The sequence below is a fragment of the Hakea prostrata genome, chromosome 2 (genome assembly GCF_041222555.1).
Source record: "Hakea prostrata isolate BN-2017 chromosome 2, UWA_Hpros_2, whole genome shotgun sequence".
NCBI lineage: Eukaryota > Viridiplantae > Streptophyta > Magnoliopsida > Proteales > Proteaceae > Hakea > Hakea prostrata.
In genome coordinates, this window is record NC_142601.1 from 15,347,472 (window position 1) to 15,369,492 (window position 22,021).

The 22,021-nt window shown below is 40.0% G+C and overlaps 1 protein-coding gene across 1 annotated transcript; it reads right to left on the minus strand.

Moving 5' to 3' along the window:
* Positions 1-5,213: 5,213 nt before the first annotated feature.
* LOC149023869 (uncharacterized) lies at positions 5,214-7,038 on the minus strand. The gene has a single exon (XM_089142854.1). It carries the CDS (start codon positions 6,708-6,710, stop codon positions 5,577-5,579), a length of 1,134 nt encoding a protein of 377 aa, XP_088998980.1. The 5' UTR covers positions 6,711-7,038; the 3' UTR covers positions 5,214-5,576.
* Positions 7,039-22,021: the final 14,983 nt, after the last annotated feature.

Consider the following 22,021-nt stretch of genomic DNA (forward strand, 5'->3'; position numbering starts at 1 on the left):
CTTCTGAAGAACTTTTTTTCAAAGGAAAATTTGTTAATACCTCTATCGGGTGTTCCTAGAAGTATTGTCGCAATTTCCTGGCCGCAATCATCAGAGCCAAAGCCTGTTTCTCAATTTGGGAATACCGCGTTTCTGCCTCTAGGAGCACATGACTAACATAATAGATAGGCCACTGCTTCCTTTCCTTCTCCCAAATGAGAACTGCGCTTACAGCTGAGGATGAAGTGGCCAAATAGACTTGCAAAGTTTCTCCTTTCTCCGGTCGAGACAAGAGAGGTGGCTTACCAAGAGTTTCTTTCAAGCTTTCGAATGCCTTTTGGCATTCATCCGTCCATCGGGCTTCCTTGCTTCCCCATAAATCCTTCAAGGCTTTGAAGAATGGGAGGCACTTCTCTCCTGACTGCGAGATGAAGCAGTTCAGCACAGCTACTCTTCCTATCAAGCATTGCACATCCCGAACGGTCTTTAAGGATTCCATGTCAATCAAAACTTGTATTTTGGCTGGATTAGCCTCTATACCTCTTTGAGATACCATGAAACCTAAGAATTTTCCCGAGGATACACCGAACGCGCATTTCTCCAGGTTCAGCTTCATTTGGTATTTCCGTAGTACCGAAAATACCCTTACAAGATCAGCAATGTGCCCCGAGCGTGCTATGCTCTTGATCAACATATCGTCTACATAGGCTTCCATATTTTTCCCGATTAGGTCTTCGAAAATTTTGTTCACTACTCTCTAATATGTTGCTCCAGCGTTCTTTAAGCCGAACGGCATAACCTTGTAATAAAAACTTTCACGGTCGGTCATGAAAGCAGTAAACTTTTCATCCTCCTGATTCATAAGAATCTGGTTGTATCCTAAAGATGCATCCATGAAATTTAGAGTCTCATTTCCTGCCATAGCATTTATCAATAGATCTATTCGAGGCAAGGGATAACAATCTTTCGGGCAAGATTTGTTGAGGTCCGTGTAGTCAGTACACATCCTCCACTTCCCATTAGCCTTCTTGACCATCACAACATTAGCTAACCAGGTCGAGCATTCAATAGGTTTAATGAATCCCGAATTCTTCAACTTCTCAACCTCGCTTCTGATAGCCTCATGCTTTTCGATTGAAAAGTTTCTTCTTCTTTGGATCATCGGCTTGGCCTGCGGGTCTATCCAGAGCTTGTGTTCTGCTACTTGTCGATCTATTCCAGGCATGTCTTCAGCAGACCATACAAATACATCTCTATTTTCCCGAAGGAAAATCTTCAATTCTGACTTGAACTCCTCCAGCTGCTCAGATCCAATATGAGTCATTTTCTTTTCATCCTCAAGATCCAGCTGGATTCGTTCCAATTTCTCTACTAGCTCAGGTCTTTGCATCTCTTCCTCATTCCGATCGTCACGTATCTCAATTGGTAATGCCGTGGCCTTCTTCGGGCCCTCCTTGTCCTTCAAATAAGCTACATAACATTGTTGAGAGATTCTTTGATCAGAAGACACTTGACCAATCCCTTGTCAGTGGGGAACTTGATCTTCATATGCTTTGTTGAAACCACCGCTCCTAGCTTTGACAAGGACAGTTTGCCAAGTATAACATTATACGTCGGAAGCTCTCGAACCACCAGGAAATTTACCCGAATGGTGGTTTCCTTGGGGAAATTCCCGACCGAAAGATCGCGTTGAACCAGTTCTTCCGCCACTTCCGACAATCCAGCGAATCCATACAAATGTGTGGATGATGGATCCATCAAGTGCTCTTTGATCTTCAAGTTTCGATAAGCTTCGTAAGACAAAAGATTTGCAGAAGAGCCGGTATCAACCAACACTCTGTGTACTTCCCGACATCCGATCTCCACCTTAATGACTAGGGCATCATCATGAGGTGTGCAAATACCTCTTTCGTCCTCGTCATCAAAGGTGATCGAACTTTCACCATTCGGCCTTTTCCGCTTCTGCACTTCTCCAGTTCCAATAAACTTAGATTTGGCCTTCAGCTTGCGGAGTGACTCTAGTTCGGGTCCCCCAAAAATAATTAGGATAGGAGATCGGCTAGCACTGACCACTTCCTATCCTTTCTTCGACTTGGGAGGCTCGACTTGTCGCTCTCGGCTTCCCGAACGATCTCTCTTCTCAACGGCTATTCTTGGCTCTGGCGGTCATCCTTTAATGAAACTCAAGAAATGTCCTTGAGAAATCACTCTCTCAATGTCGGCCTTCAAGTGTCTACAATCATTAGTATAATGCCCATAATCTTTATGAAAACGGCAATATCTTTCCATGTTGTGTTCTCCAGGCTTGGACACGCCCTTGGGAGGCCATTTCAAGATATCCTGTCTCTTGATAATATTCAGGATCTCTGACCGAGGAGTATTCAATGCTGTGTACTCGCCTTGATCGGGTGAACGCTGCCTCCACACCGGACGAGGCCTTCGAGCTCGATCATTGTTGGGTTGCTTAGGCTTCTGTCTTTTTACAGGAGCCTTTTGTTCTTTGGTGGAAGCCTTTGTGTCCCCTTGACGTGCATCCAGAATCTCCGTTACTTCTGCTTGCTTTTGACATCTTTGCACCAATTCAGCATAAGTAGTTGGCATGTCTTGAAGTAATAACTCCAAGAGTCTCCGATTTGTGAGTCCAGTGAACAAAGCAGTTTTAGCTACCTATTCATCCAGGTTCCGCCGTCCTCCATCTTCTCGTACTTCACGAGCTCGACTTTCTTCAGGGATATCTTCTGGATTATTCCAGCCAGGAAGTTGAACGTCAGCATCTCGCTGAGCCACCTCAGCTGCGGCTGCTTCTGACTTGGTAACCATGACTTTTTGAAGCGTTTCCCCTAGACGACGCTAAATGATGCGTCCAAAATTTGCTCAGCCCTTAGATCATGTAAGAATGACCTGCAAAACAATCGTCAGATGTGGCTCGATCGTTGGGGTCAGGAGTCCACCTCCGATGGCTAAGTCAGCTAATGAACTGATCACAAAGGCTCTGACTAGATGCAGAGCTAAAGTAAGAATACGATAATTGGGAATACGATTCAGATACCCTCTTTGTACGTTGGTGATGTCTTATATAGAGTTTACCTTTGAATCCCGTTCGTTGAACTCGTACGTGCCTTCTTCTAGTGACCGTCAGATCTAGACAGTTAGACCCGTTAGTGGGGTAATGGATAACTTCCCTTGATTGCACGATCTTGATGTTATGGTTGTGGCCGTTATCCAAGCTGGCACGATCGTCTGTTTTGCGAGTGTTGATAACCGTCACTTTGACCAGTTATTCGTCCCAAGAATCTCAGACTCGTGCATGCTAGCTGATAGCGTTAGATTTCTTCCTGTACACGCCATCTCCGAACCCGGTTCGCTTGAGTCTGAATCATCAGTTCGTCCTCAACCGGGGTTGAGGATTGTGAACCCTGGGCGGACCCGGTTCAACGACATTTTTTCCCATATCAAGGGAGCATAATCCGATCGTGACTCGCTAACCCAACACATTGATATCTCTAAATATCAAGAGATCCCCCAATCATCTTCCCACACGTGCATTGAATGTCTACCAGTATGTGCAATTTGAGCATTGATCAATTATTTGTTTTTACAAAATTGAGTTAACCATAGGAGGATTTCTTCTAATTCAAATTGGACTCCTTGATTTTGTTCAATTTAGAGTGTTTTAAGTTGAATCAGGTCAAGTTCAGCCAAATACAATTAAGTTCAGCTCAGTAGACATCACCAGTTCAACAACCATCCATTTTCAATCCAATTTCCATCAATCCCGCCGTTAACCTGCCCATCCACTCCTCATTAATTAAATATCTTCTCGCATCAACCTGAAATTGCTTGGGTCAGATCCAAAATCTTGGTCGAAATTGAATTTCAATGGTTGAGATCGAAATTTTGACCGAAATTCTGATCTGATAGCCGGCTTGACGGTCCTATGCATTAAATATACAGGACCCAAGCAAAGTCTACATCAACCCCCACCTTAGCTAGACACCTCATGTTATCTCACTCCCCCTCGGACACCTATACCCAAAAACTTCTATAAAGGCCAAGAAAACTAAGTCGCTCATCAAGTCTGAAAAAAACCTACAAAAAATTTGGTTTTGCTTTGAGATCACTAACATGGCGTATAATCACTAGTCTGAGACAATCTTTAGTTGCACGAACCAAATGAGGGGAAAACACCAAGAACTTGATCACAGAGTTCGAAGTTTACTTACTCCTCTAGAGCTCACTTTGAGCCCAACGCATTATGAAGACCGGTAATCTTTACACCAAAATGTTCAACAACAATCATCGAACTCATATAAGAGAACTCAAAACCCTAACCAAATAGCCAGCATTGCAGCCATAAACCCTTGAAATAATCACAGAAAAGAAGATAGGAGAAAAAACCCTAAAACGAGCAAGAAAACAAGAAAAAAACCCTAATTCCATTTCATTTTTATCCACAAAAACCATATGGTGTCGGTTCAATATGATCCACAAACTAGAGAAACCAGATAAACCAATTAGACCCGCTAAACAAATCAAACACTAAAAAGAAAAAAACTACAGAATAACCCTTAGCATTTGAGCACCAGCCTATTGTATCCCAAGGGGAGGATTCCTCTATGAGAAGTACCTTTAGCATGGTTGTCACTATAGATACCACATACATGGCTCCCAACCAAGATAGGTAGGCCGTTCTATCCCCAAAAAATAAATAAATAAGTCTTTATAGAGTTCTTTGTTTTTTTCTTCCTACCTTCAATTTATTTTTCCATTGTTCTAGTTAAAGAATACTTAAAACAAATTATATTCACTTATTTTTCCATTATTCTAGTTAAAGAATATATTAACAGCTTTTTTTTTTTTTTTTGGTCCAACAATCTACCAATGTAGTTTTGAATGAAAAAAAGACATCATGCATTGATGAAAGTGTTAAATTTGACCCCTAAATCCAATTAATCCACTTTGTATTATTATTTGCATGTTATAAGGTTTGCAATTGAGCAACATTTATTTTTCTCTCCATCATTCTGTCTACACATTTTGATTAGTCTCACTTAGACTTGGAAACTTCATTTATTTATTTTTCTTAATTTTATTTTTAGAAAGAAACTTGGTTTACAAGCATAGAAACTGGAATTTAGGTCCCACCTAATCAAGTTAATAATAAATTCCACATAAAATTTTTAAAGTAAAATAAATCTATATACACACCTTGAGGGTAGAAAACATATCTTTTCCCTAATGTTCTCTTCATTGAATTAAATTTTCTATTGATAAAAAATAATACTATTATATATTTTATCATAATACATTTAAGGATCACCTTATCAGTATTCAAACATGATATACAAAACAAACATAATACCAAACCAGAAGAACAGAGTTAAGACTCGACTTCACCCCTCCCTCTAAAAAAAATGAAGAAGAAAAAAAAAAAAAAAAGTTAACACTGGATCACTACACTCTACATATCATTAAACATCTGCCACCTGTAACACTCTTCCTTCATTTACAATTCAGAAAAGAAATAAAAACTAGAAAAAGTCATCAAAGTAAAACTTGGAAAATTAAAAGAAGACTCAGCACCAAAGCCATCATAGTCACGCGTTAACACTGCTGTATATTATGACAAAGCACGGAAGTACCGCCCTTGGATTAAAAACGAAAAGCTCATCCGCATCCAGCCTGTTGTGGGCCCCACCGACTCCCCCGACGACCGAGTCATACTGAGTTTCTTCCTTGTCATCATCGCCTTCCTGGTCACCCTCGTATCCGATTCGACCTGCTATGACTCGGCAAACCAACATCGCACGTCTGACGTTCATGAAAGCGAAATCTTCCTCGATTTCATCAGGAAGCGCCACGTGTGCTCTCCAGCTATTCGAAAACGTCGGTATTCCATCCATCTTCGCCGAGAAACCCGACCTTATGATCCCACATACGCTGCAGTAGCACTGGGCACAAATTCCAGAATTCCCTTTCTGTCCCAATCCACACACAGAAGTTGCACAGTGAAACCGAAGCAGCTCGTTGCCGTCAGCTATGCAACGCTCGTCTCTTCGCTTCACTACGGTTCGTGACGCTCTGAACTTCACGATCTCTCTGTACTCTTCGAACCTTGCCAGTATTTTCGGACTGTTATGGATTTTGAACACTTGGCGAATGATGGGTTTCTTCTTTCCTTCGTTCCATCCAGCTTTGAAGATGATCTGAACGATATTCTTGCCGGAATCACCATCGACGAGCTCCGAAAGAGCGTGTTTGACCGATTGGTGTTGTTCTAGAAGCTCTGTTTCTTGAAAGATTTCGCCGCAGATTGGGCATGGAAAGATATCATTTCGGAGTGGAAATGAAGGATGATCGAATGAGATACTGGGTTCTTGTAGTGGCCCGATTTGCCTCTTCCCTGGCTGAGCAGATGCAGTTGCAGAGACAGATACAATCGGCTCCGGCGTTAATTGCTGTGACGATCTGGCGGAAGATAAGATTGGGGTTGTGGGTTGTGTGATCTGCACTTCGTTTTCTGTTTTGGAGTTCTTGATGTGGAAGATTCGCTTCAGGAAAGAGAAAGAAGAGGAGAAAGCTTTCTGGGATGATTTGAGACGAGATGGAGTAGAAGAAGGAGACAGAGGAGATACCTTTCTCCGTTTGTTAATCGAAGAACGATCTGTGCTAGTGAAAAAGAAGCAACCCAGGTAGACGAAGAGGAGAAGTAGAGAGACGAACCCCGCCATTGCTATGGAAGTTTATGATCTGCTGGAAAGGCCATTACAGAGAAGAGAATTCAGTGAAGAGCGCTATGAGGAGAGAGTGAAGAAGGCAACGAACATGAATGAATGATGAAAGAATAAAATGAAAGATTGTAAAGAAGAGGCTTGTGGGGACATGGAAGAATAAAGCTAGCTAAAAGAGTCGGTGATGAGATAGGAACCCAGGAACTTCACTTGTGGTTTATCGTTTGAGGAGATGGTCAGAAGCATCTGTTGCGCAGGTAAATCAGTGAGCTCAGTAACTGTGATCCGACCAATATGGCATGAATCGATTTTTCCAAAAAAAATTTCTTCTTTCCCCTCTGGCAAATGGAGACTTATTCAGATTTGAGGGAAGAACACATGGTGTGTTTTTACTTTGATTTGTGCCAAGCAACACACGAGCTGGATTGTAAGATTTATGGCATTTAGATAGGAGGATGGAATCCAATGCATTTAAGTAAGTTAACTCAGGGGGTAAACCAATTCGATTCTAATTGACAGTGGTAATATCATATATGTAATTTAATATTGGAATAGATTTGGGTAATATTTTATAAGGTTTTTGGAAGAATTCGGATGATATTGGGATTGCAATTTATATTTTTTTTAATATAGATTCTTCTAAATGGATATAAATATATGTTGAGTACACGTTTATGACTATTAATTTATTCAGGTGAAGCGTGGTTCGTTTTTTCACAGGACGATACCGCTTAAGGGTTGCATTGTGATAAACATTGATGGCTATGTGAAGGAGGGGAGGTCAGGCGGGTGATCTTCGCCATCGTTGGAGGTTTGTTAGATTCTAATATTCTGGCACATGAGATAAAAAGAATTAGATGTGGTCTTAAGGAAGAGCTGGCGAAGGAGCATCACAATGTGGAGGTGCGGATTGATTTGAAGATGAGCTTCACAAGTTGCACCATTGTTCATAATATGAGAGAAACAAATAAATGTGTGAATTTTTTGGCAAGTTTAGTTCGTGTGTCTCAAGAGTTGCATCTAGATGTTGATTGCCTTCTAGCTATTCTGGAGGAAAAGCTAGGGAGAAGGTTTTATTGTGCTTAGTTTCCTTTGTATATCTATTTTTCTTTAAAAAATATATATAATATTCTCGGCTTTGTCAAAAAAATAGTAACTTAATCAATTAAATACTAATTAGTCGAGAAAAAGTGCTGAGTAATACCATTACCATATTTACATTCTATTAATAATCGACAAGATTTAGATACTCTTGAACGGATACATATGAATGCAAATTCGAGAAGGGTTTCTGTTATCCATTTAAAGCCCTAGTTGACTATATAAGATATCAAGCATCTTATTTTCTATTTTGCATAATATAATTTTGTTTTTATTCCCAAATATGGTAACAATGTAGAAGGTAGTGTCAGTGATGAGTAAAATGAATGATTTAACCGCTTTCCATTCCGTGTTTGTCAATGATAGATTGATAGCTTTCTCATCAATAAATAAAATAAACAAGTTAGCCGCTTGGTATGTACATAGTATTATTTGTGTGTTGGTGATTAACATATGGTAAAGTCGATAGCAATCTGCATTAATCAAAACTTGTATTTAAAAAATTTACATTAACACCTCTCAAGTGAAAATGTTATAGATTGAACTTTTCTTGGTCTTCTACGTGCAGCGGGTTAGGAAAGAAAAAAATTCTAAGATAGGGATGAGACCTCTGAAATAACCAGGAAATTGAGGCGGGAACGGAAAGATGTAGTTCATGGGAAGGCGGGAAGGGAAAGCAAATAATTCTATGCTTTTTCTGCGTGGACTTTTGACTGTAATCCTTCGAATCCATCTAACTTTCTTTTGAAGTTTCAATCATCCTTCCTCCTCCCTTGTTTTCATTATCTCTTCACACTTTGCGGGAAGTCACTAATAATTGACTTTAACCGTTACGTGTCGGTTTTATCTCATGACTTCAGCAAATTTTTTTTGTTTTTTGTTTTTTTGGATAAATCATGAATTTTGCTTTTAATCGCGATATTTGAAGTGTTTTCCATTATATCGTATCGCGATATTTCAAGTGTTTTTTCAATGTAATCTTTAAATGGTCCCATGAAAATGATGTTGCTCCCTCCTTTGTCACCTTTTGTTGTTATTAACTTTGTCGCTGATATCATACTCCAAAAAGAAAAAATAGAAAAACAATAAAATTGACATAATATTAAAATACAATATAATTTTTTACATAAACCCTCAAATACTCCGAGACTTTAAGACTGCCAACTTTACAAACAGTTACTTCACGATTAAGACTTTAAATAGAATCGAAATTTACTTTCAAACTTATGTTTATTTCAGTAATACTTCTTTTCAATAAATTATTATCAGACAATTGCATTATTTGATCACATTTTTATGGAATGAGGAAGCTTCTATATATAAAGAGGTCGGCAGAAGTATTCACCGAGAGATATTGACTGTAGCCAACAAAACCAACTCTTTTATAACTATCTAATTACAAAATAGTAACCACTTATAATTTTTTTAAGTTAAAACAAGTGAATATCATTTATCAATCCGAATACTAACTTTCATGGGTTTAGATCAGTCCAAGCCATCGAGCTAGTCTTAAAAACGTGTACAAACCCGTAACACACTTACTGCCACTGTTGGTAATATATCAAAAGTAATTCAATTCAATTAATTGATGGGGAAAAATTCCTTACCTGGATTTGCTTTCCCTTACTTGAAGTATTCACAGCGGAAGTCTAGATCCACGTCCTCGTTCCACCACCAAAGATTTACCGGCGAGATTCCTCAATCACAGGGAAAGGGAATAATATCAACAACCCAAATGCCGTGGATTAATGGAATGAAGATCAAATACAAGCAAAGAAGAAAATCTAAGCCTGCGATTCTAAGAGAGAGGGAGAGAGAGATGGAGCCGCTATTTCTCAGAGATTTGCTCGTGCGAATGAATCACTCCGTTACTTACTCACTAATGCTGTGGTTACTAAAATATATAACCTATTTTGTAACCGCCCTAATAGTGAGTTTCCAATATTGCCCTTGGGCATTTAATTTATTAATCAAATTAATAAATTCCAACAGCTCCCACTTGCACAAGGGCAAGTGTTAATCTTTCAATGTGTCCCAGACACACTTGTATATCCCAGATATACACATTCAATCTCTCTGCTATGTATCCCAGATACATAGACCTCTTGTGTCCCAGACACACATGCATATCCCAGATATACATATATATTGATCTCTTCACTATGTATCCCGGATACATAGACCACCCGTGTCCCGGACACTAATATCCACAAGTCATACTGGCAAAATGGGTTGTGCGACCGGTGATATACACTGCACGCGTGAGCCCCAAACTAGAAACCTTCCCGAGAAGGCGAGAATGGCACATCACTCATAGAAACAAATCAAATAAGCATTAGTATAACACGGTGTCCTAGGTTTATTCAAACTCACCGGACTAAAGGTATCTCGATCCCTCCGAGAGATCACCTTCTTGTCCTTAAAATGTTCACTACTGTAACACATACGGTTGGCGCCAAAGAAACACTTTTTAGGGTGCGGTTGAATCAAACCTTTCCTTTCGCCCCTGCACCATCACTACACTTAGGATTGACTCCTTTCTCGGTAGTGCCCCTTTAGGTCGAATCTATCATGACCATAGGTAACACCCCAAAGTAGCCACATCAACCCTTCGTTTCATGATGTCGTCGAAAGTCACTAAGAACACTAATGGACCATAAGGTCCAGGACTCACACAATGAGAGGAGCAGGGATCCATCCTCTCATTTCCAATGATCGCTAAGCACACATAGTATGATATATGTGCTATGGTGGAGCATTCTATATACAATAGAACATATGTCCATCTCAACACCATACGGTCTTAGTCCAGTCGCAACCCCTTGCGCCTAACCCGAGTTACTTTATTGTCTCCACCCTAGCGCCACATAAAGTACTCGCACTTGGCTCCTATAGGCAACATGAATAGTGGGAACATTCATGTCGATTCTCTTCACAATAGAGAAACTCATCTTGATTCCAAATCAAGGCGACATCATGATTATGAATTGACCTACACAAAGTCATTCACAATCCGTCTCATCTTTGCTCGCCTCCAAGGCGCCGAGGCGAATGCTCGTGTGAGTGAGCCATTCTCTTGCCTATTGACATATGTTGTTTTATGCCGGAAGAAACACAATCACACGTAAAGTGAATAAGAATAAATGCTTGGAATGAACTCATATTACTCATTAATAAGAAAGTCTCGGTACAAAAATAAGTCACAATCTCACGCAAGCCCAAGGATTTTACATGAGAAATAAAAACATCCTTGGCTATAGGTTTGGTAAGAGGGTTAGCTACCATCAAACTAGTAGATATGTGCTTAAGTACAACTTTCTTTCTTGATGTAATGTCTCTAACAAAGTGATATCTCAACTGTATATGTTTGGTCTTCCCATGATACTTGGGGTCCTTGACATAGCTAAGAGCCGCCGTACTATCACAAGAGAGACAAGGGCAGCCTCTTTGGATGTCATCACAATCCCAAGATGTCAAAGGAATCTCCTCAACCAAACAGCCTCTTGAACCGCAGCGGAGCATGCCACATACTCTGCTTCCATGGTCGAGAGGGATATACAAGCTTGCTTCTTGCTACACCACGAAATGGCCCCGCCATTCAGCAAGAAAGCATATCCAGGAGGTTGATTTGCGCTCATCGATGTCTCCAGCCCGGTCGGCATCACTATAGCCAACTAACCGCAAATCCGATCCTTGGTAACACAACATGTAGTTACTCGTTCCTCCGAGATATCTCAATATCCTCTTGATCGCTTTCCAGTGCTCTATGCCCGGGTTTGATTGGTATCGACTAACCAAACCCACCGCATAACAAATATCCGGCCTAGTACACATCATAGAGTACATAAGGCTACCCACCGCACCGGAATATGGAACTCTTTCCATCTTGGTTTTCTCCTCTCTGAGTCTTAGGACCCATATCAAGGCTCAAATGCAAACCCTTCTCCATTGGAGTATCAATTGGTTTGCAGTTGTGCATTTGATATCTCGTCAAGACATTGTCAATATAGGTCTCTTAAGATAAACCCAGTAATCTCTTTTGCCTATTTCTGACAATCTTGACACCAAGCACATAGCTTGCTTCACCCATGTCCTTCATATCAAATACGGAGGACAACCATTTCGAATGGTTTCCAATAGCTCCTTGCTATTGCTAGCCATAAGTATGTCATCTACGTACGGTGTCGAATGACATAATTATTATCGATCTCTTGGTGTAAACACAATGGTCTTCCTCAAGCATGGAAAAACCATTTTCCATCATAGCTTGGTGGAAGCGCACATTCCACTGTCTAGATGCTTGCTTTAAGCCATATATGGACTTCTTAAGCTTGCACACTTTGCGCTCAAGTCCATGTGCTTCAAAGCCTTGAGGTTGATCCATATAGATCTCTTCCTCAAGTTCTCCATTGAGAAAAGCAGTTTTTACATCCATCCGATAAAGCTCCAAGTCCAACCGAGCAACAATGGCTAGTATGAGGCGAATTGAGGCAAACCTAACCACGGGGGAAAAAGTTTCCTCATAATCAACGCCCTCTCGTTGGGTGTAGCCCTTAGCCACTAAACGAGCCTTGAATCTCTCAATAGATCCATCCGCCTTTCTTTTGATCTTGAGAACCCACTTGTTCCCAATCGCCTTTCGGCTCGGCGGCAAGTCAACCAAGTCCCGGACATGATTAACTTTCATCGACTCCAACTCTTCCTTTATTGCTTTTAACCATTCCTTTGAGCTTGACCCCGCAAGAGCTTCCTGCACGCTCTTTGGTTCATGCTCATCGACTGAAATCATCTCACAGTCGATCTCTTCAGGAGTTACCATGTAGGCTTCATCCTCTATGTCGAAACGTCGACGAGGAACTAGCCCGCGCCTACTACGGGGCAAGTGCATGTCAGATTGCTCACCGTCTAAGGTAGCTATCACATCTACACTCCCACTCCCACTAGGATCTTCTGGATGAACCCCAAGTTCATTATCCAGAATCTGAATCCCTGGAGTGACAAGACCACTATCTTGTATCTCAAAGAATTCCGATGATTCTTTGTTAACTCCTGAAAGAGATGGAAAATCATTCTCCAAGAATGTTGCATCCCTAGACTCAAGTTCCGTTCTCCTCTCATTCTCATCTAGTCCAATGAAGACATGCCCCTTTGAGGGTTCAGAATATCTCACAAAGATACACTTTCTTCCTCTCGGGTCCAAGCTTTCCATATTGGTGAGAAGTAGAGTGAACATATGCTGCACATCCCCATGCGCGCAAGTAACTCAAATCTGGCTTCCTTCCGGTCCACAACTCATATGGTGTGGAAGGAACCGATTTGGTTGGAACTCTGTTGAGGATATAGGCCGTAGTCAGCAAAGCATCTCCCCAATAAGAGATGGGTAGATTTGCCTGCGCCATCATGGATCTCACCATGTCTAGCAAGGTTCTATTCCTCCTCTCGAGCAACCCCATTTTGTTGTGGAGTCCCCGGAATAGTAAGTTGTCTAGATATCCCCTTTTCATCACATAACTCTTTGAACATATCGGAGAGATACTCTCTACCTCTATCCGTTCTAAGAGTTTTAATCCTTTTATCTAATCGATTCTCAACCAAGCTCATGAATTTCTTAAAACATTCCAGAGCTTCGACTTATGAGAAATTAGATAAATGTGACCATACCTTGTATAGTCATCTATGAATGTGATGAAATATGACTGTCCTTTTCTAGTATGCACATTCATGGGTCCACACACATCCGAATGGATAAGTTCTAAAGGAAGAGAGGCTCTCAAAGCCTTTTTAAATGGTTTTCTAGTTGCTTTTCCCGCTAGACATGACTCACAAAGTTGGCAAATCGGATAGTGAACCTTGGCCTAAGAGACCTTCTCTTGCCAACCTGTTCATCCTATCTAAGCCAATATGTCCTAGTCTAGCATGCCACAAATTAGAATCAATACACATAGTATTTTGGCAAACAAAAACATTACTAGAATTAAATGAATAATCAATTGTATCCAATACAATGAAACCATTATCAAGAAAACCATAACCATAAACCGTATCACCCGGATACAAAACCAAAGAATTGTTTTCAAATACAATTCTAAAACCATGTCTTAAAAGATAAATAACGAAACAAGATTTCGCCGAATGTCCTGGAGCATACAGACACATCATGGAGTAACAGCGTCTGGCCACCTCGCAAAACTAATTTGCATGTGCCTATGCCATGAACCTCCACGCTTGAGCTGTTCCCCATCGTTATCCTTTTGCTTCCTCTTGGAATACGACGGTATTCCACGAAGCTCGAGCGTTCCCTTGTTATGTGTTCTGTCGCACTTGAATCAACAATCCACAAAGGATTTAGTTCAGCAAGCATAGTAGAACTTGTTACATAACAAGATGAGGTATAACACACAAGACATACCTCTTGCTCGGTGCAATCACGAGCAAAATGACCAAAGCTTTCAGCACTTGAAGCAAATCAAAGTTGATTTCTTCTTGCCAAAGCACTAGTCCCCCTTGAACGCTTGGGCCCACTCTTGTTTTTGTTCCCACCCCGGTTACTTTGCTTGGACCGCTGAGGTTGAGCTTTCTCTCTCTTGCGCTTGAAGCTTGCACCCTTACTAGTGCTAGCTTTAGCAGCAAAATACATCAGTTTGAGGGGTATCGGCCAACATCCGATCCTCATCAAGCTCAAGGTGCTTGGCGCCTTGATCGAAAGTCTTGACCTCATCGCATGAGTCAAGAAGATCTTCATATGCTCCCAAGTCTTTGGCAATGACCTGATGACTGCGGAGACTTGCTCCTCATCGGTCTTCTCGCGCCCACATGCGCTCAACTCACTAATCATGTTAGACATGATGGTTATATGCTGCCTCATGGTGTGACCCCGGCGCATCTTATAACCGTCAAAAGTGAGTCCGAGCTGGCGGCGGCCTCTTGTGGTGGAAGTCCCTCCATACCGGAACTTCACAGCCTCCCACAAAGACTTTGCAGTCCTATGCTTCTCATAACGAAGCATCGGGTCATCCCTCATGGAGCTCGGGATTGTAATCCCGGCTACCCGGTCTTTCCTCTTCCAAGCATTGTATATATCAAGGTCCCCTGCGATGTCGTGTGCGGTGGTACCTTCCTCAGGTGGGTTCATGGTCTGGTTTATGGTTTCCAGCATATCTTGCTCTTCCAGGAGATATTGCACCTTTCGGTGCCAGAGGTCATAATTCCTCTCATTCAGCTTATCTCCTTTAGTGAGGTCAGCAACAATGCTCTTGGTAGCAGCCATTTTTCTAGAGATATTACATACAAGAATGAGTTCAATAAATCTAGCAAAAAACACAACTCATGCAACAAAAATCACACTAGCATAGTCAACCTATGGGATAAGCACTTAAACCAAAAGAGATGCTAAAAAAACATTCAATCAAATTCTCATGCAAACCCACATAGACTTATACACTAACTTCATTCTGTGCAAGAAACATGATTGATAGACCCATAAATAAAAAATAGTTTTATTAAAATAAAACATGCAATCATGTTAAAGCTATGAGGTGGTTCACACAGAACACTTCTACCTCATTAGCTCCCACTGGGCCCCAATAGGCCTTCAATGCCCAAACATCACACAGACTGTCGGGCCATTGGTGTCCAGTAAGTTAGAAACACATTCTGAACTGGACAGACCAATATCCAAAAAAAATCCATCTCCCAGACGGATCGTGCCTCGCCTGCACGGATCGATCGTCCCCCCGCACGGAATTCCGTCTGCCTTTTATGCCCAGACGGATGACCGTCTGCCCAGACGGAAATTCCGTCTGGCATTCTGTGATCAGACGAATGACCGTCTGCCCAGACGGAAATTCCGTCTGGCATTCTGTGACCAGACGGATGACCGTCTGGCCTAGACGGATGACCGTCTCCCAGACGGAAATTCCGTCTGGGTCACTGTGACCACTCTGATAATAGATGGTCGTCCGTCTGGTCCACAGTGACCAAAAAACGGCGATTTTTCAATTTTTCTTGAACGGAAAAAAACGGTAAAACACGTTTTTTCACTCAAAAATCATCCAAAAAACACATGAAAAAAAATCCAACAATAAATTTTAAACAAAAATTTTCATCATGGATTATCAATTCATGCAAATTTCCATTAGGGAAATCCACAAGGATCTCCCACTCGGATCCGAATCAAAATTAAAAGGTTTCCAAAAACCCTATCAATTCTCCCATGGGTTTCGTATTAAACCCTTGATCCTCCCATTGAATCCATACAATAAAATTAAACAATGGGGAGGAACAATAAACGTGGGAACCAATGGCTCTGATGCCAATGTTGGTAATACATCAAAAATAATTCAATTCAATTAATTGATGGGGAAAAAATTCCTTACCTGGATTTGCTTTCCCTTACTTGAAGTATTCACAGCAGAAGTCTAGATCCACGTCCTCGTTCCACCACCAAAGATTTACCGGCGAGATTCCTCAATCACAGGGAAAGGGAATAATATCCACAACCCAAATGCCGTGGATTAATGGAATGAAGATCAAATACAAGCAAAGAAGAAAATCTAAGCCTGCGATTCTAAGAGAGAGGGAGAGAGAGATGGAGCCGCTATTTCTCAGAGATTTGCTCGTGCGAATGAATCACTCCGTTACTTACTCACTAATGCTGTGGTTACTAAAATATACAACCTATTTTGTAACCGCCCTAATAGTGAGTTTCCAATATTGCCCTTGGGCATTTAATTTATTAATCAAATTAATAAATTCCAACAGCCACAAAGGGTGGCCATTTGGTACCTTAATCTGAAACTTTGTAAAACTGTATTGTTCCAATTTGTTTTTAAAACAGCATAGTGCACAATACTACAACTTTGAGATATAGTTTGTACTCTGGTATAATACTATAATGGTCTCTTTTTTTTTTGGTAAGAAGACAAACTGTATTCATTAAACTGGAAAGAAATATAGAAAAAAAAAAAAAAAAAAAAGAAGTATGGAAACACAAGGCTCGAATAGAAACATCCAACACCAAAAAGTAGAATTCGTCCAAACTGTTATACATGTTATAAACAAGGTCATCCAGCCTAAGATATGGGTCAAGCCCGATAAAACCTTAAAAATAAAGCTATAAATACAATAACAACTAATAATTTCAAAAGATACGAAAAACGCATCTTCCATCACAAACACCTAGATAGGCAAAAAACATGTCACAAAGGCGAAGACTAACATGCCAAATGGGTGGAGAGAAAACACGCCACAGGGGTGGAGAGATAACATGCGAAAAAGGTGGAGCAGCTACGACTTGAACAAATATTGAATTGAGTGGGAAGTTGGACGTGCATATAAGTTCTTGCCACTTGACTTCGTGCTATGACAGTAGTTACTTTTCCTTTGTCAGATCTGTGGCAAGATGATATTGTGCTAGATGCTTTGGCTAAAGAAGTCGCAGGAGCTATGATGTTGACAACAAACAGCAGTACAAAGGCTTCAAAAGGGGCACGCAACATCATATAGGAGAAATGAGGAAGATGAAGATGAAGAAGAAAAGGCAGAGAGAGAGATCTTGGATTTCTTAAATGTCGAGAGAGAGAGAGAGAGAGAGAGAGAGAGAGAGAGAGAGAGAGAGAGAGAGAGAGAGAGAGAGAGAGAGAGAGAGAGAGAGAGAGAGAGAGAGAGAGAGAGAGAGAGAGAGAGAGAGAGAGAGAGAGAGAGAGAGAGAGAGAGAGAGAGAGAGAGAGAGAGAGAGATCTTGGATTTCTTAAATGTCTCTTCAAGGTTTAAAGTATCGGTATCGAGTATCGTATCGGTCAGGTGATTTTAAGAGACATATCATCCTGTATCGAGTATTGTATCGCTTTGGTTAATGTATTTTAGTGTAATTTAATATAGAGATGTATCGACAGGGGCGGAACGAGGATTCAATATTAGGGGGGGCGAAGAATAGAACCAGATTGGGAAAGCACCAATGGTTTTTCGCTACACATATTGTATGGGTCCATAAGACCCATTGAGGGTCCCACGTATAAATTATTTATTATATTAAGGAATAAACTCACATATATTTTGTGGGGCCCACACATATTGGATAAAAATAGGTAAATTATTGATAATGATAGTTTTTACAACCAGATATAGATAAATTAAAACATCAGTACCACAAAAAAAAACAAAAAAAAAAAAAAGAAAGGATTCAACCCTAAAATGTCAAATGCAAACCAAATTTTTTTTTAAGGTAAGAAATGCAACCATTGGTACTTTGTTACCTTACTAACTGTAGACATTTTATTTATAATATAAAATCAAATAGAAAAAATTGTAGACAAAATAAAGAAACAAAGAATATAAAATATAAAAAAATGAAAAAAAAAAAGAAACAATAAATAAATTGAGAAATAAAAAGAGTACGTGGGGAAGATTTTTTTCCCAAATTTTCTTTAACCCACGCTTATAAAAAGGGAAGAATAAATAGGAAAAAAAGAGGAGAGAGGAGATATGAGAAAATAAAGGAATTGAAGAGTTAGTTTTTAATTATAAATGACATTTTGAATATCTAATAAGATTTTTTTTTTCAAAAAAATCTTTTAGTCCACGTTTATAGAAAGAGATGAGAATAAATTAGAAGAAAAGATGTGAGAGAGAGAAAAGGGGATGTAGCTCAGATGGTAGAGTGTTTACTTAGCATGCGAGAGGTACGGAGATCGATACCCCGCATTTAATTATATTTTTACCAACGAGGGTTGGTCCAAGTGGTAAGCAGCTTGGTCCGCTTAAGCAAGGTTCTGGTATCGATCGGTATTGAATCTTTGTGGATGCAAGTGGGAGACTCACTCACCACAGCCAGGTGGGGATACTCACCCACCACAGCCAAGTGGGAGACTCACGTCTCCACAGCCAGGCGGAGATACTCACCCACCACAGCCCAGCGGGGATACTCACCCACCACAGCCAGGCACGTCGCACACCGGTGTTGGCAACAACAAAATAAAAAAAAAAAATTTGTGAGAGAGAAGTGGGGAGAATTGAGGAGTTAGTTTTTAACTAAAGATGACTTTTATACCCATTATTTTACATTTAAAAGTTGTTCTCAATATTTGGGGGGGGGGGGGGGGGCAAATAGTGACATTTCACATGTGACAAGAGAAAAAAGTGAAAAAATGAAGAAAATTAATATAAAAAATCCAAAATTTAAGGGAATTAGTTAAAATTTTGAAAAATCTGGGGCCCTTAGTAGGTCCGCCCCTGTGTATCGAGATGTATCGTATCAGTTGGGTCAAATATAAATACATATCGGCTAGTATCGTATGGTATCGTGGGATACTTTAAACCTTGTGTTTCGTTACGTGAGGAGGTATCACTTGATAATATAGGTTTTTTGTGTGATACTGACGGTATGTATCAGAAACCTATCATAGTCAACCTGTTAAATGGGAATTTATCCATTGAAAAGTGAAAACCATTTTATATTATATTTGAACAAATTTTTTTTTATACCATTTTGTATACCACAACCATATGATGACATCCAATACCACATATGTAACATTCATATATTACCATTTTTATACCATAACTATATTAGTTGACCATCTAGACTAATACTATGTGTGTACTGTCTACATGTACATATACTAACTTATTCTGCAACTATTCCCATACTGTTACATACAAAATGACATAATATGGTTTTGATTTCGAATATAAAATTTGGATCGTATAAAAAAATTATATCATATTACTTGACATCCATAATTGCCACCAGTCAACTTGATTAAAAATCTCAACAGCACTCCCCATTACATCCTACCTGCTCATCAGTGAAATTTAAATATACTATCGTTTTCATCTTCAAAATGGAAATCAATTAAACTTACAAGTTTTGGCAACCTAATAAAAATTACAACTCCACTTCCTTTACTTTCTTCATTGTTGATTATTAAATACTCTTTGTGATTTAGAGACTTAGGCAAATGACTGGTTGAGGTGAGAATATATCAAATGGAACTTTTACTTTATTCTGATTACCAAAAGAAAAAACTTTTAATTTATTCTCAGCAAAAAGCTTCTGCTGCTTTTTCACTGTAGGGGTTCTTTTCAAGCTGGCGGGAATAGAAGCCCGCCTTTGTGAAGCTGCACTAAATCTTCTAAAAGAAAAGAAAGATTCCTAAAGAAGTGTTAAATTGAGAAAAAGTGAATATGAAAAGGTACATCTATAAATATTCTTGCAGAGAGATTTTTTACTTTTTATTTTTAAAAAAAAAGCAAATTATTGAGGCACTGACTCCGAGGGATTAGAGTTACAAAGATCCTGAATCCATGGTGTGAAAATGGACCAAGACTCAAGAGTTTGATGATACAATAGACTTGGCTTTCCAGGCTAGATGACCTACAACTGACTTGATCTATCTTGAAATGTGGGCCACACTACATGACCAAACTGAGCCCAATGCTTAAGGATGTTAGCCATAATCTTGGGGGGGGGGGGGGGGATGGTGGCTTTCCAAAACAAATGGTTACAAGCTCCTTATAGTCTGATTCACAAATGAGTATGGGCACCCTACAAAAGACGATGTTGTGAACCAATACCTAATATCGCAGTGAAATAGATAGAACAAACACAAAACATCAATCTAGATAACAAAAGACACAAGGATTTACTTGGTTCAGTTTTACGACCCACATTCAAGTATGACACAAGGATGAACACTAAGACTCATCAGGTATTCCACTAATCAATATGAGAGAATGATTACAACATTAGGAATAGACCCTCACAAGCCCTCAAACCACAAACCAAGAATTACAACAACAGACAAGGTTAGAAAACAACTTGAACACAAGAACCTACTATACTTTTCACCATGGATGATGAACAACTAAACACCAATGTCTTTCATGCGAGATGTAGCCAAGAAACTCCATCACTACCATGCGATTGAGAGCAAATCAAAAGAGGGAATAAGGGACCTAGCCTTCACACACACACTAGAGAGCACTCCTCTTGTCACACCCCACCTGCCAGTTTCGGTTATCCGCCCGACAACCCGTGGGAGTGAACCGTCACAGAATCCACGGTCTTACCCATCAATAATAATAATCACAAGTATAGACAATTAAGAGCAAGAATAAGTGCAATAATTAATAAAAATGTTACAGGAGTCCAAATACTCCAATAAATATCTAAGAAAGAATCAAAGGAAAGAATCAAGAATCAAATGTAATATCGAGTTCAGCGGAAGCAAAATAAATAAAATATATAATCTTCTTTCCGGTTTTCTTTTCTAAATCTAAAAACTGTTTTCTAAATCAGCAAGCAGAGGGGTCCTCCAATCTTTCTCCATACGATCATCAAAATCCTAGCAATCTGCCTCCGTCGGCCATCAATGGGTGCTAAAAGTGCACACCAAGCATCTTTAGGAGGCTTCACGCTCTGCAAGTTCATGCACCACTGTCTGTGCCACATTAGCTTCATACGAGAAGGTTCTTTCATACAAATCATCTCCAACTTCCGACATTGTGCCATCATCTGTACAACTCATATAATAAATATTATGAAAGGAATGAGTTTTGACAAACTCAGTAAGGAACAAACAATTCTCATATATATGTTAATACAATCCATGAATGCATACATGAAATGATATGGATGATATGCAGAAATATGAATGCTGCTAAGATCTAACTATGCAAGTCTCTAACAGCTGACATGCTTTAAGATATACACCAGCCCTCCTCTGGGTAGGTCTAGTCACTCTGATCCGGCAAGGACTGGTTACCTCTGTAGGGATCCTGGGCAAAGGGATAAGTCCACACCTGGTTCTCAAACCATGGCTAGGGTTAAGTCAACACTCTCTCTGTCACACCCCGCCCGCCGGGCCCGGTTAACCGCCCGACAACCCGTGGGTGCGAACCGTCACAGGATTCATGGTTTTAGTCTATCAACAATAATAAATACAAATACAGATAATCAAGAGCAAGAATAGTGCAATAATTAATAAAAAGGTTACAGGAGTCCAAATACTCCAATAAATATCCAAGAACGAACGAAAGAGGGAAAATCAAGAATCAAAAGTAATATCGAGTTCAGCGGCAGCAAAATAAATAAATGATCTTCTCTCTGGTATTCTTTTATAAATCTAAAAACTAGTTTTCTAACTTAGCAAATAAAGATGTCCTCCAATCTTTCTCCATACGATCATCAAAATCCTAGTAATCTACCTCCG

Bases quoted from the DNA above. Each gene is read 5' to 3' on its own strand.
- LOC149023869 (XM_089142854.1), bottom strand. From the start codon at position 6,710: ATGGCGGGGTTCGTCTCTCTACTTCTCCTCTTCGTCTACCTGGGTTGC.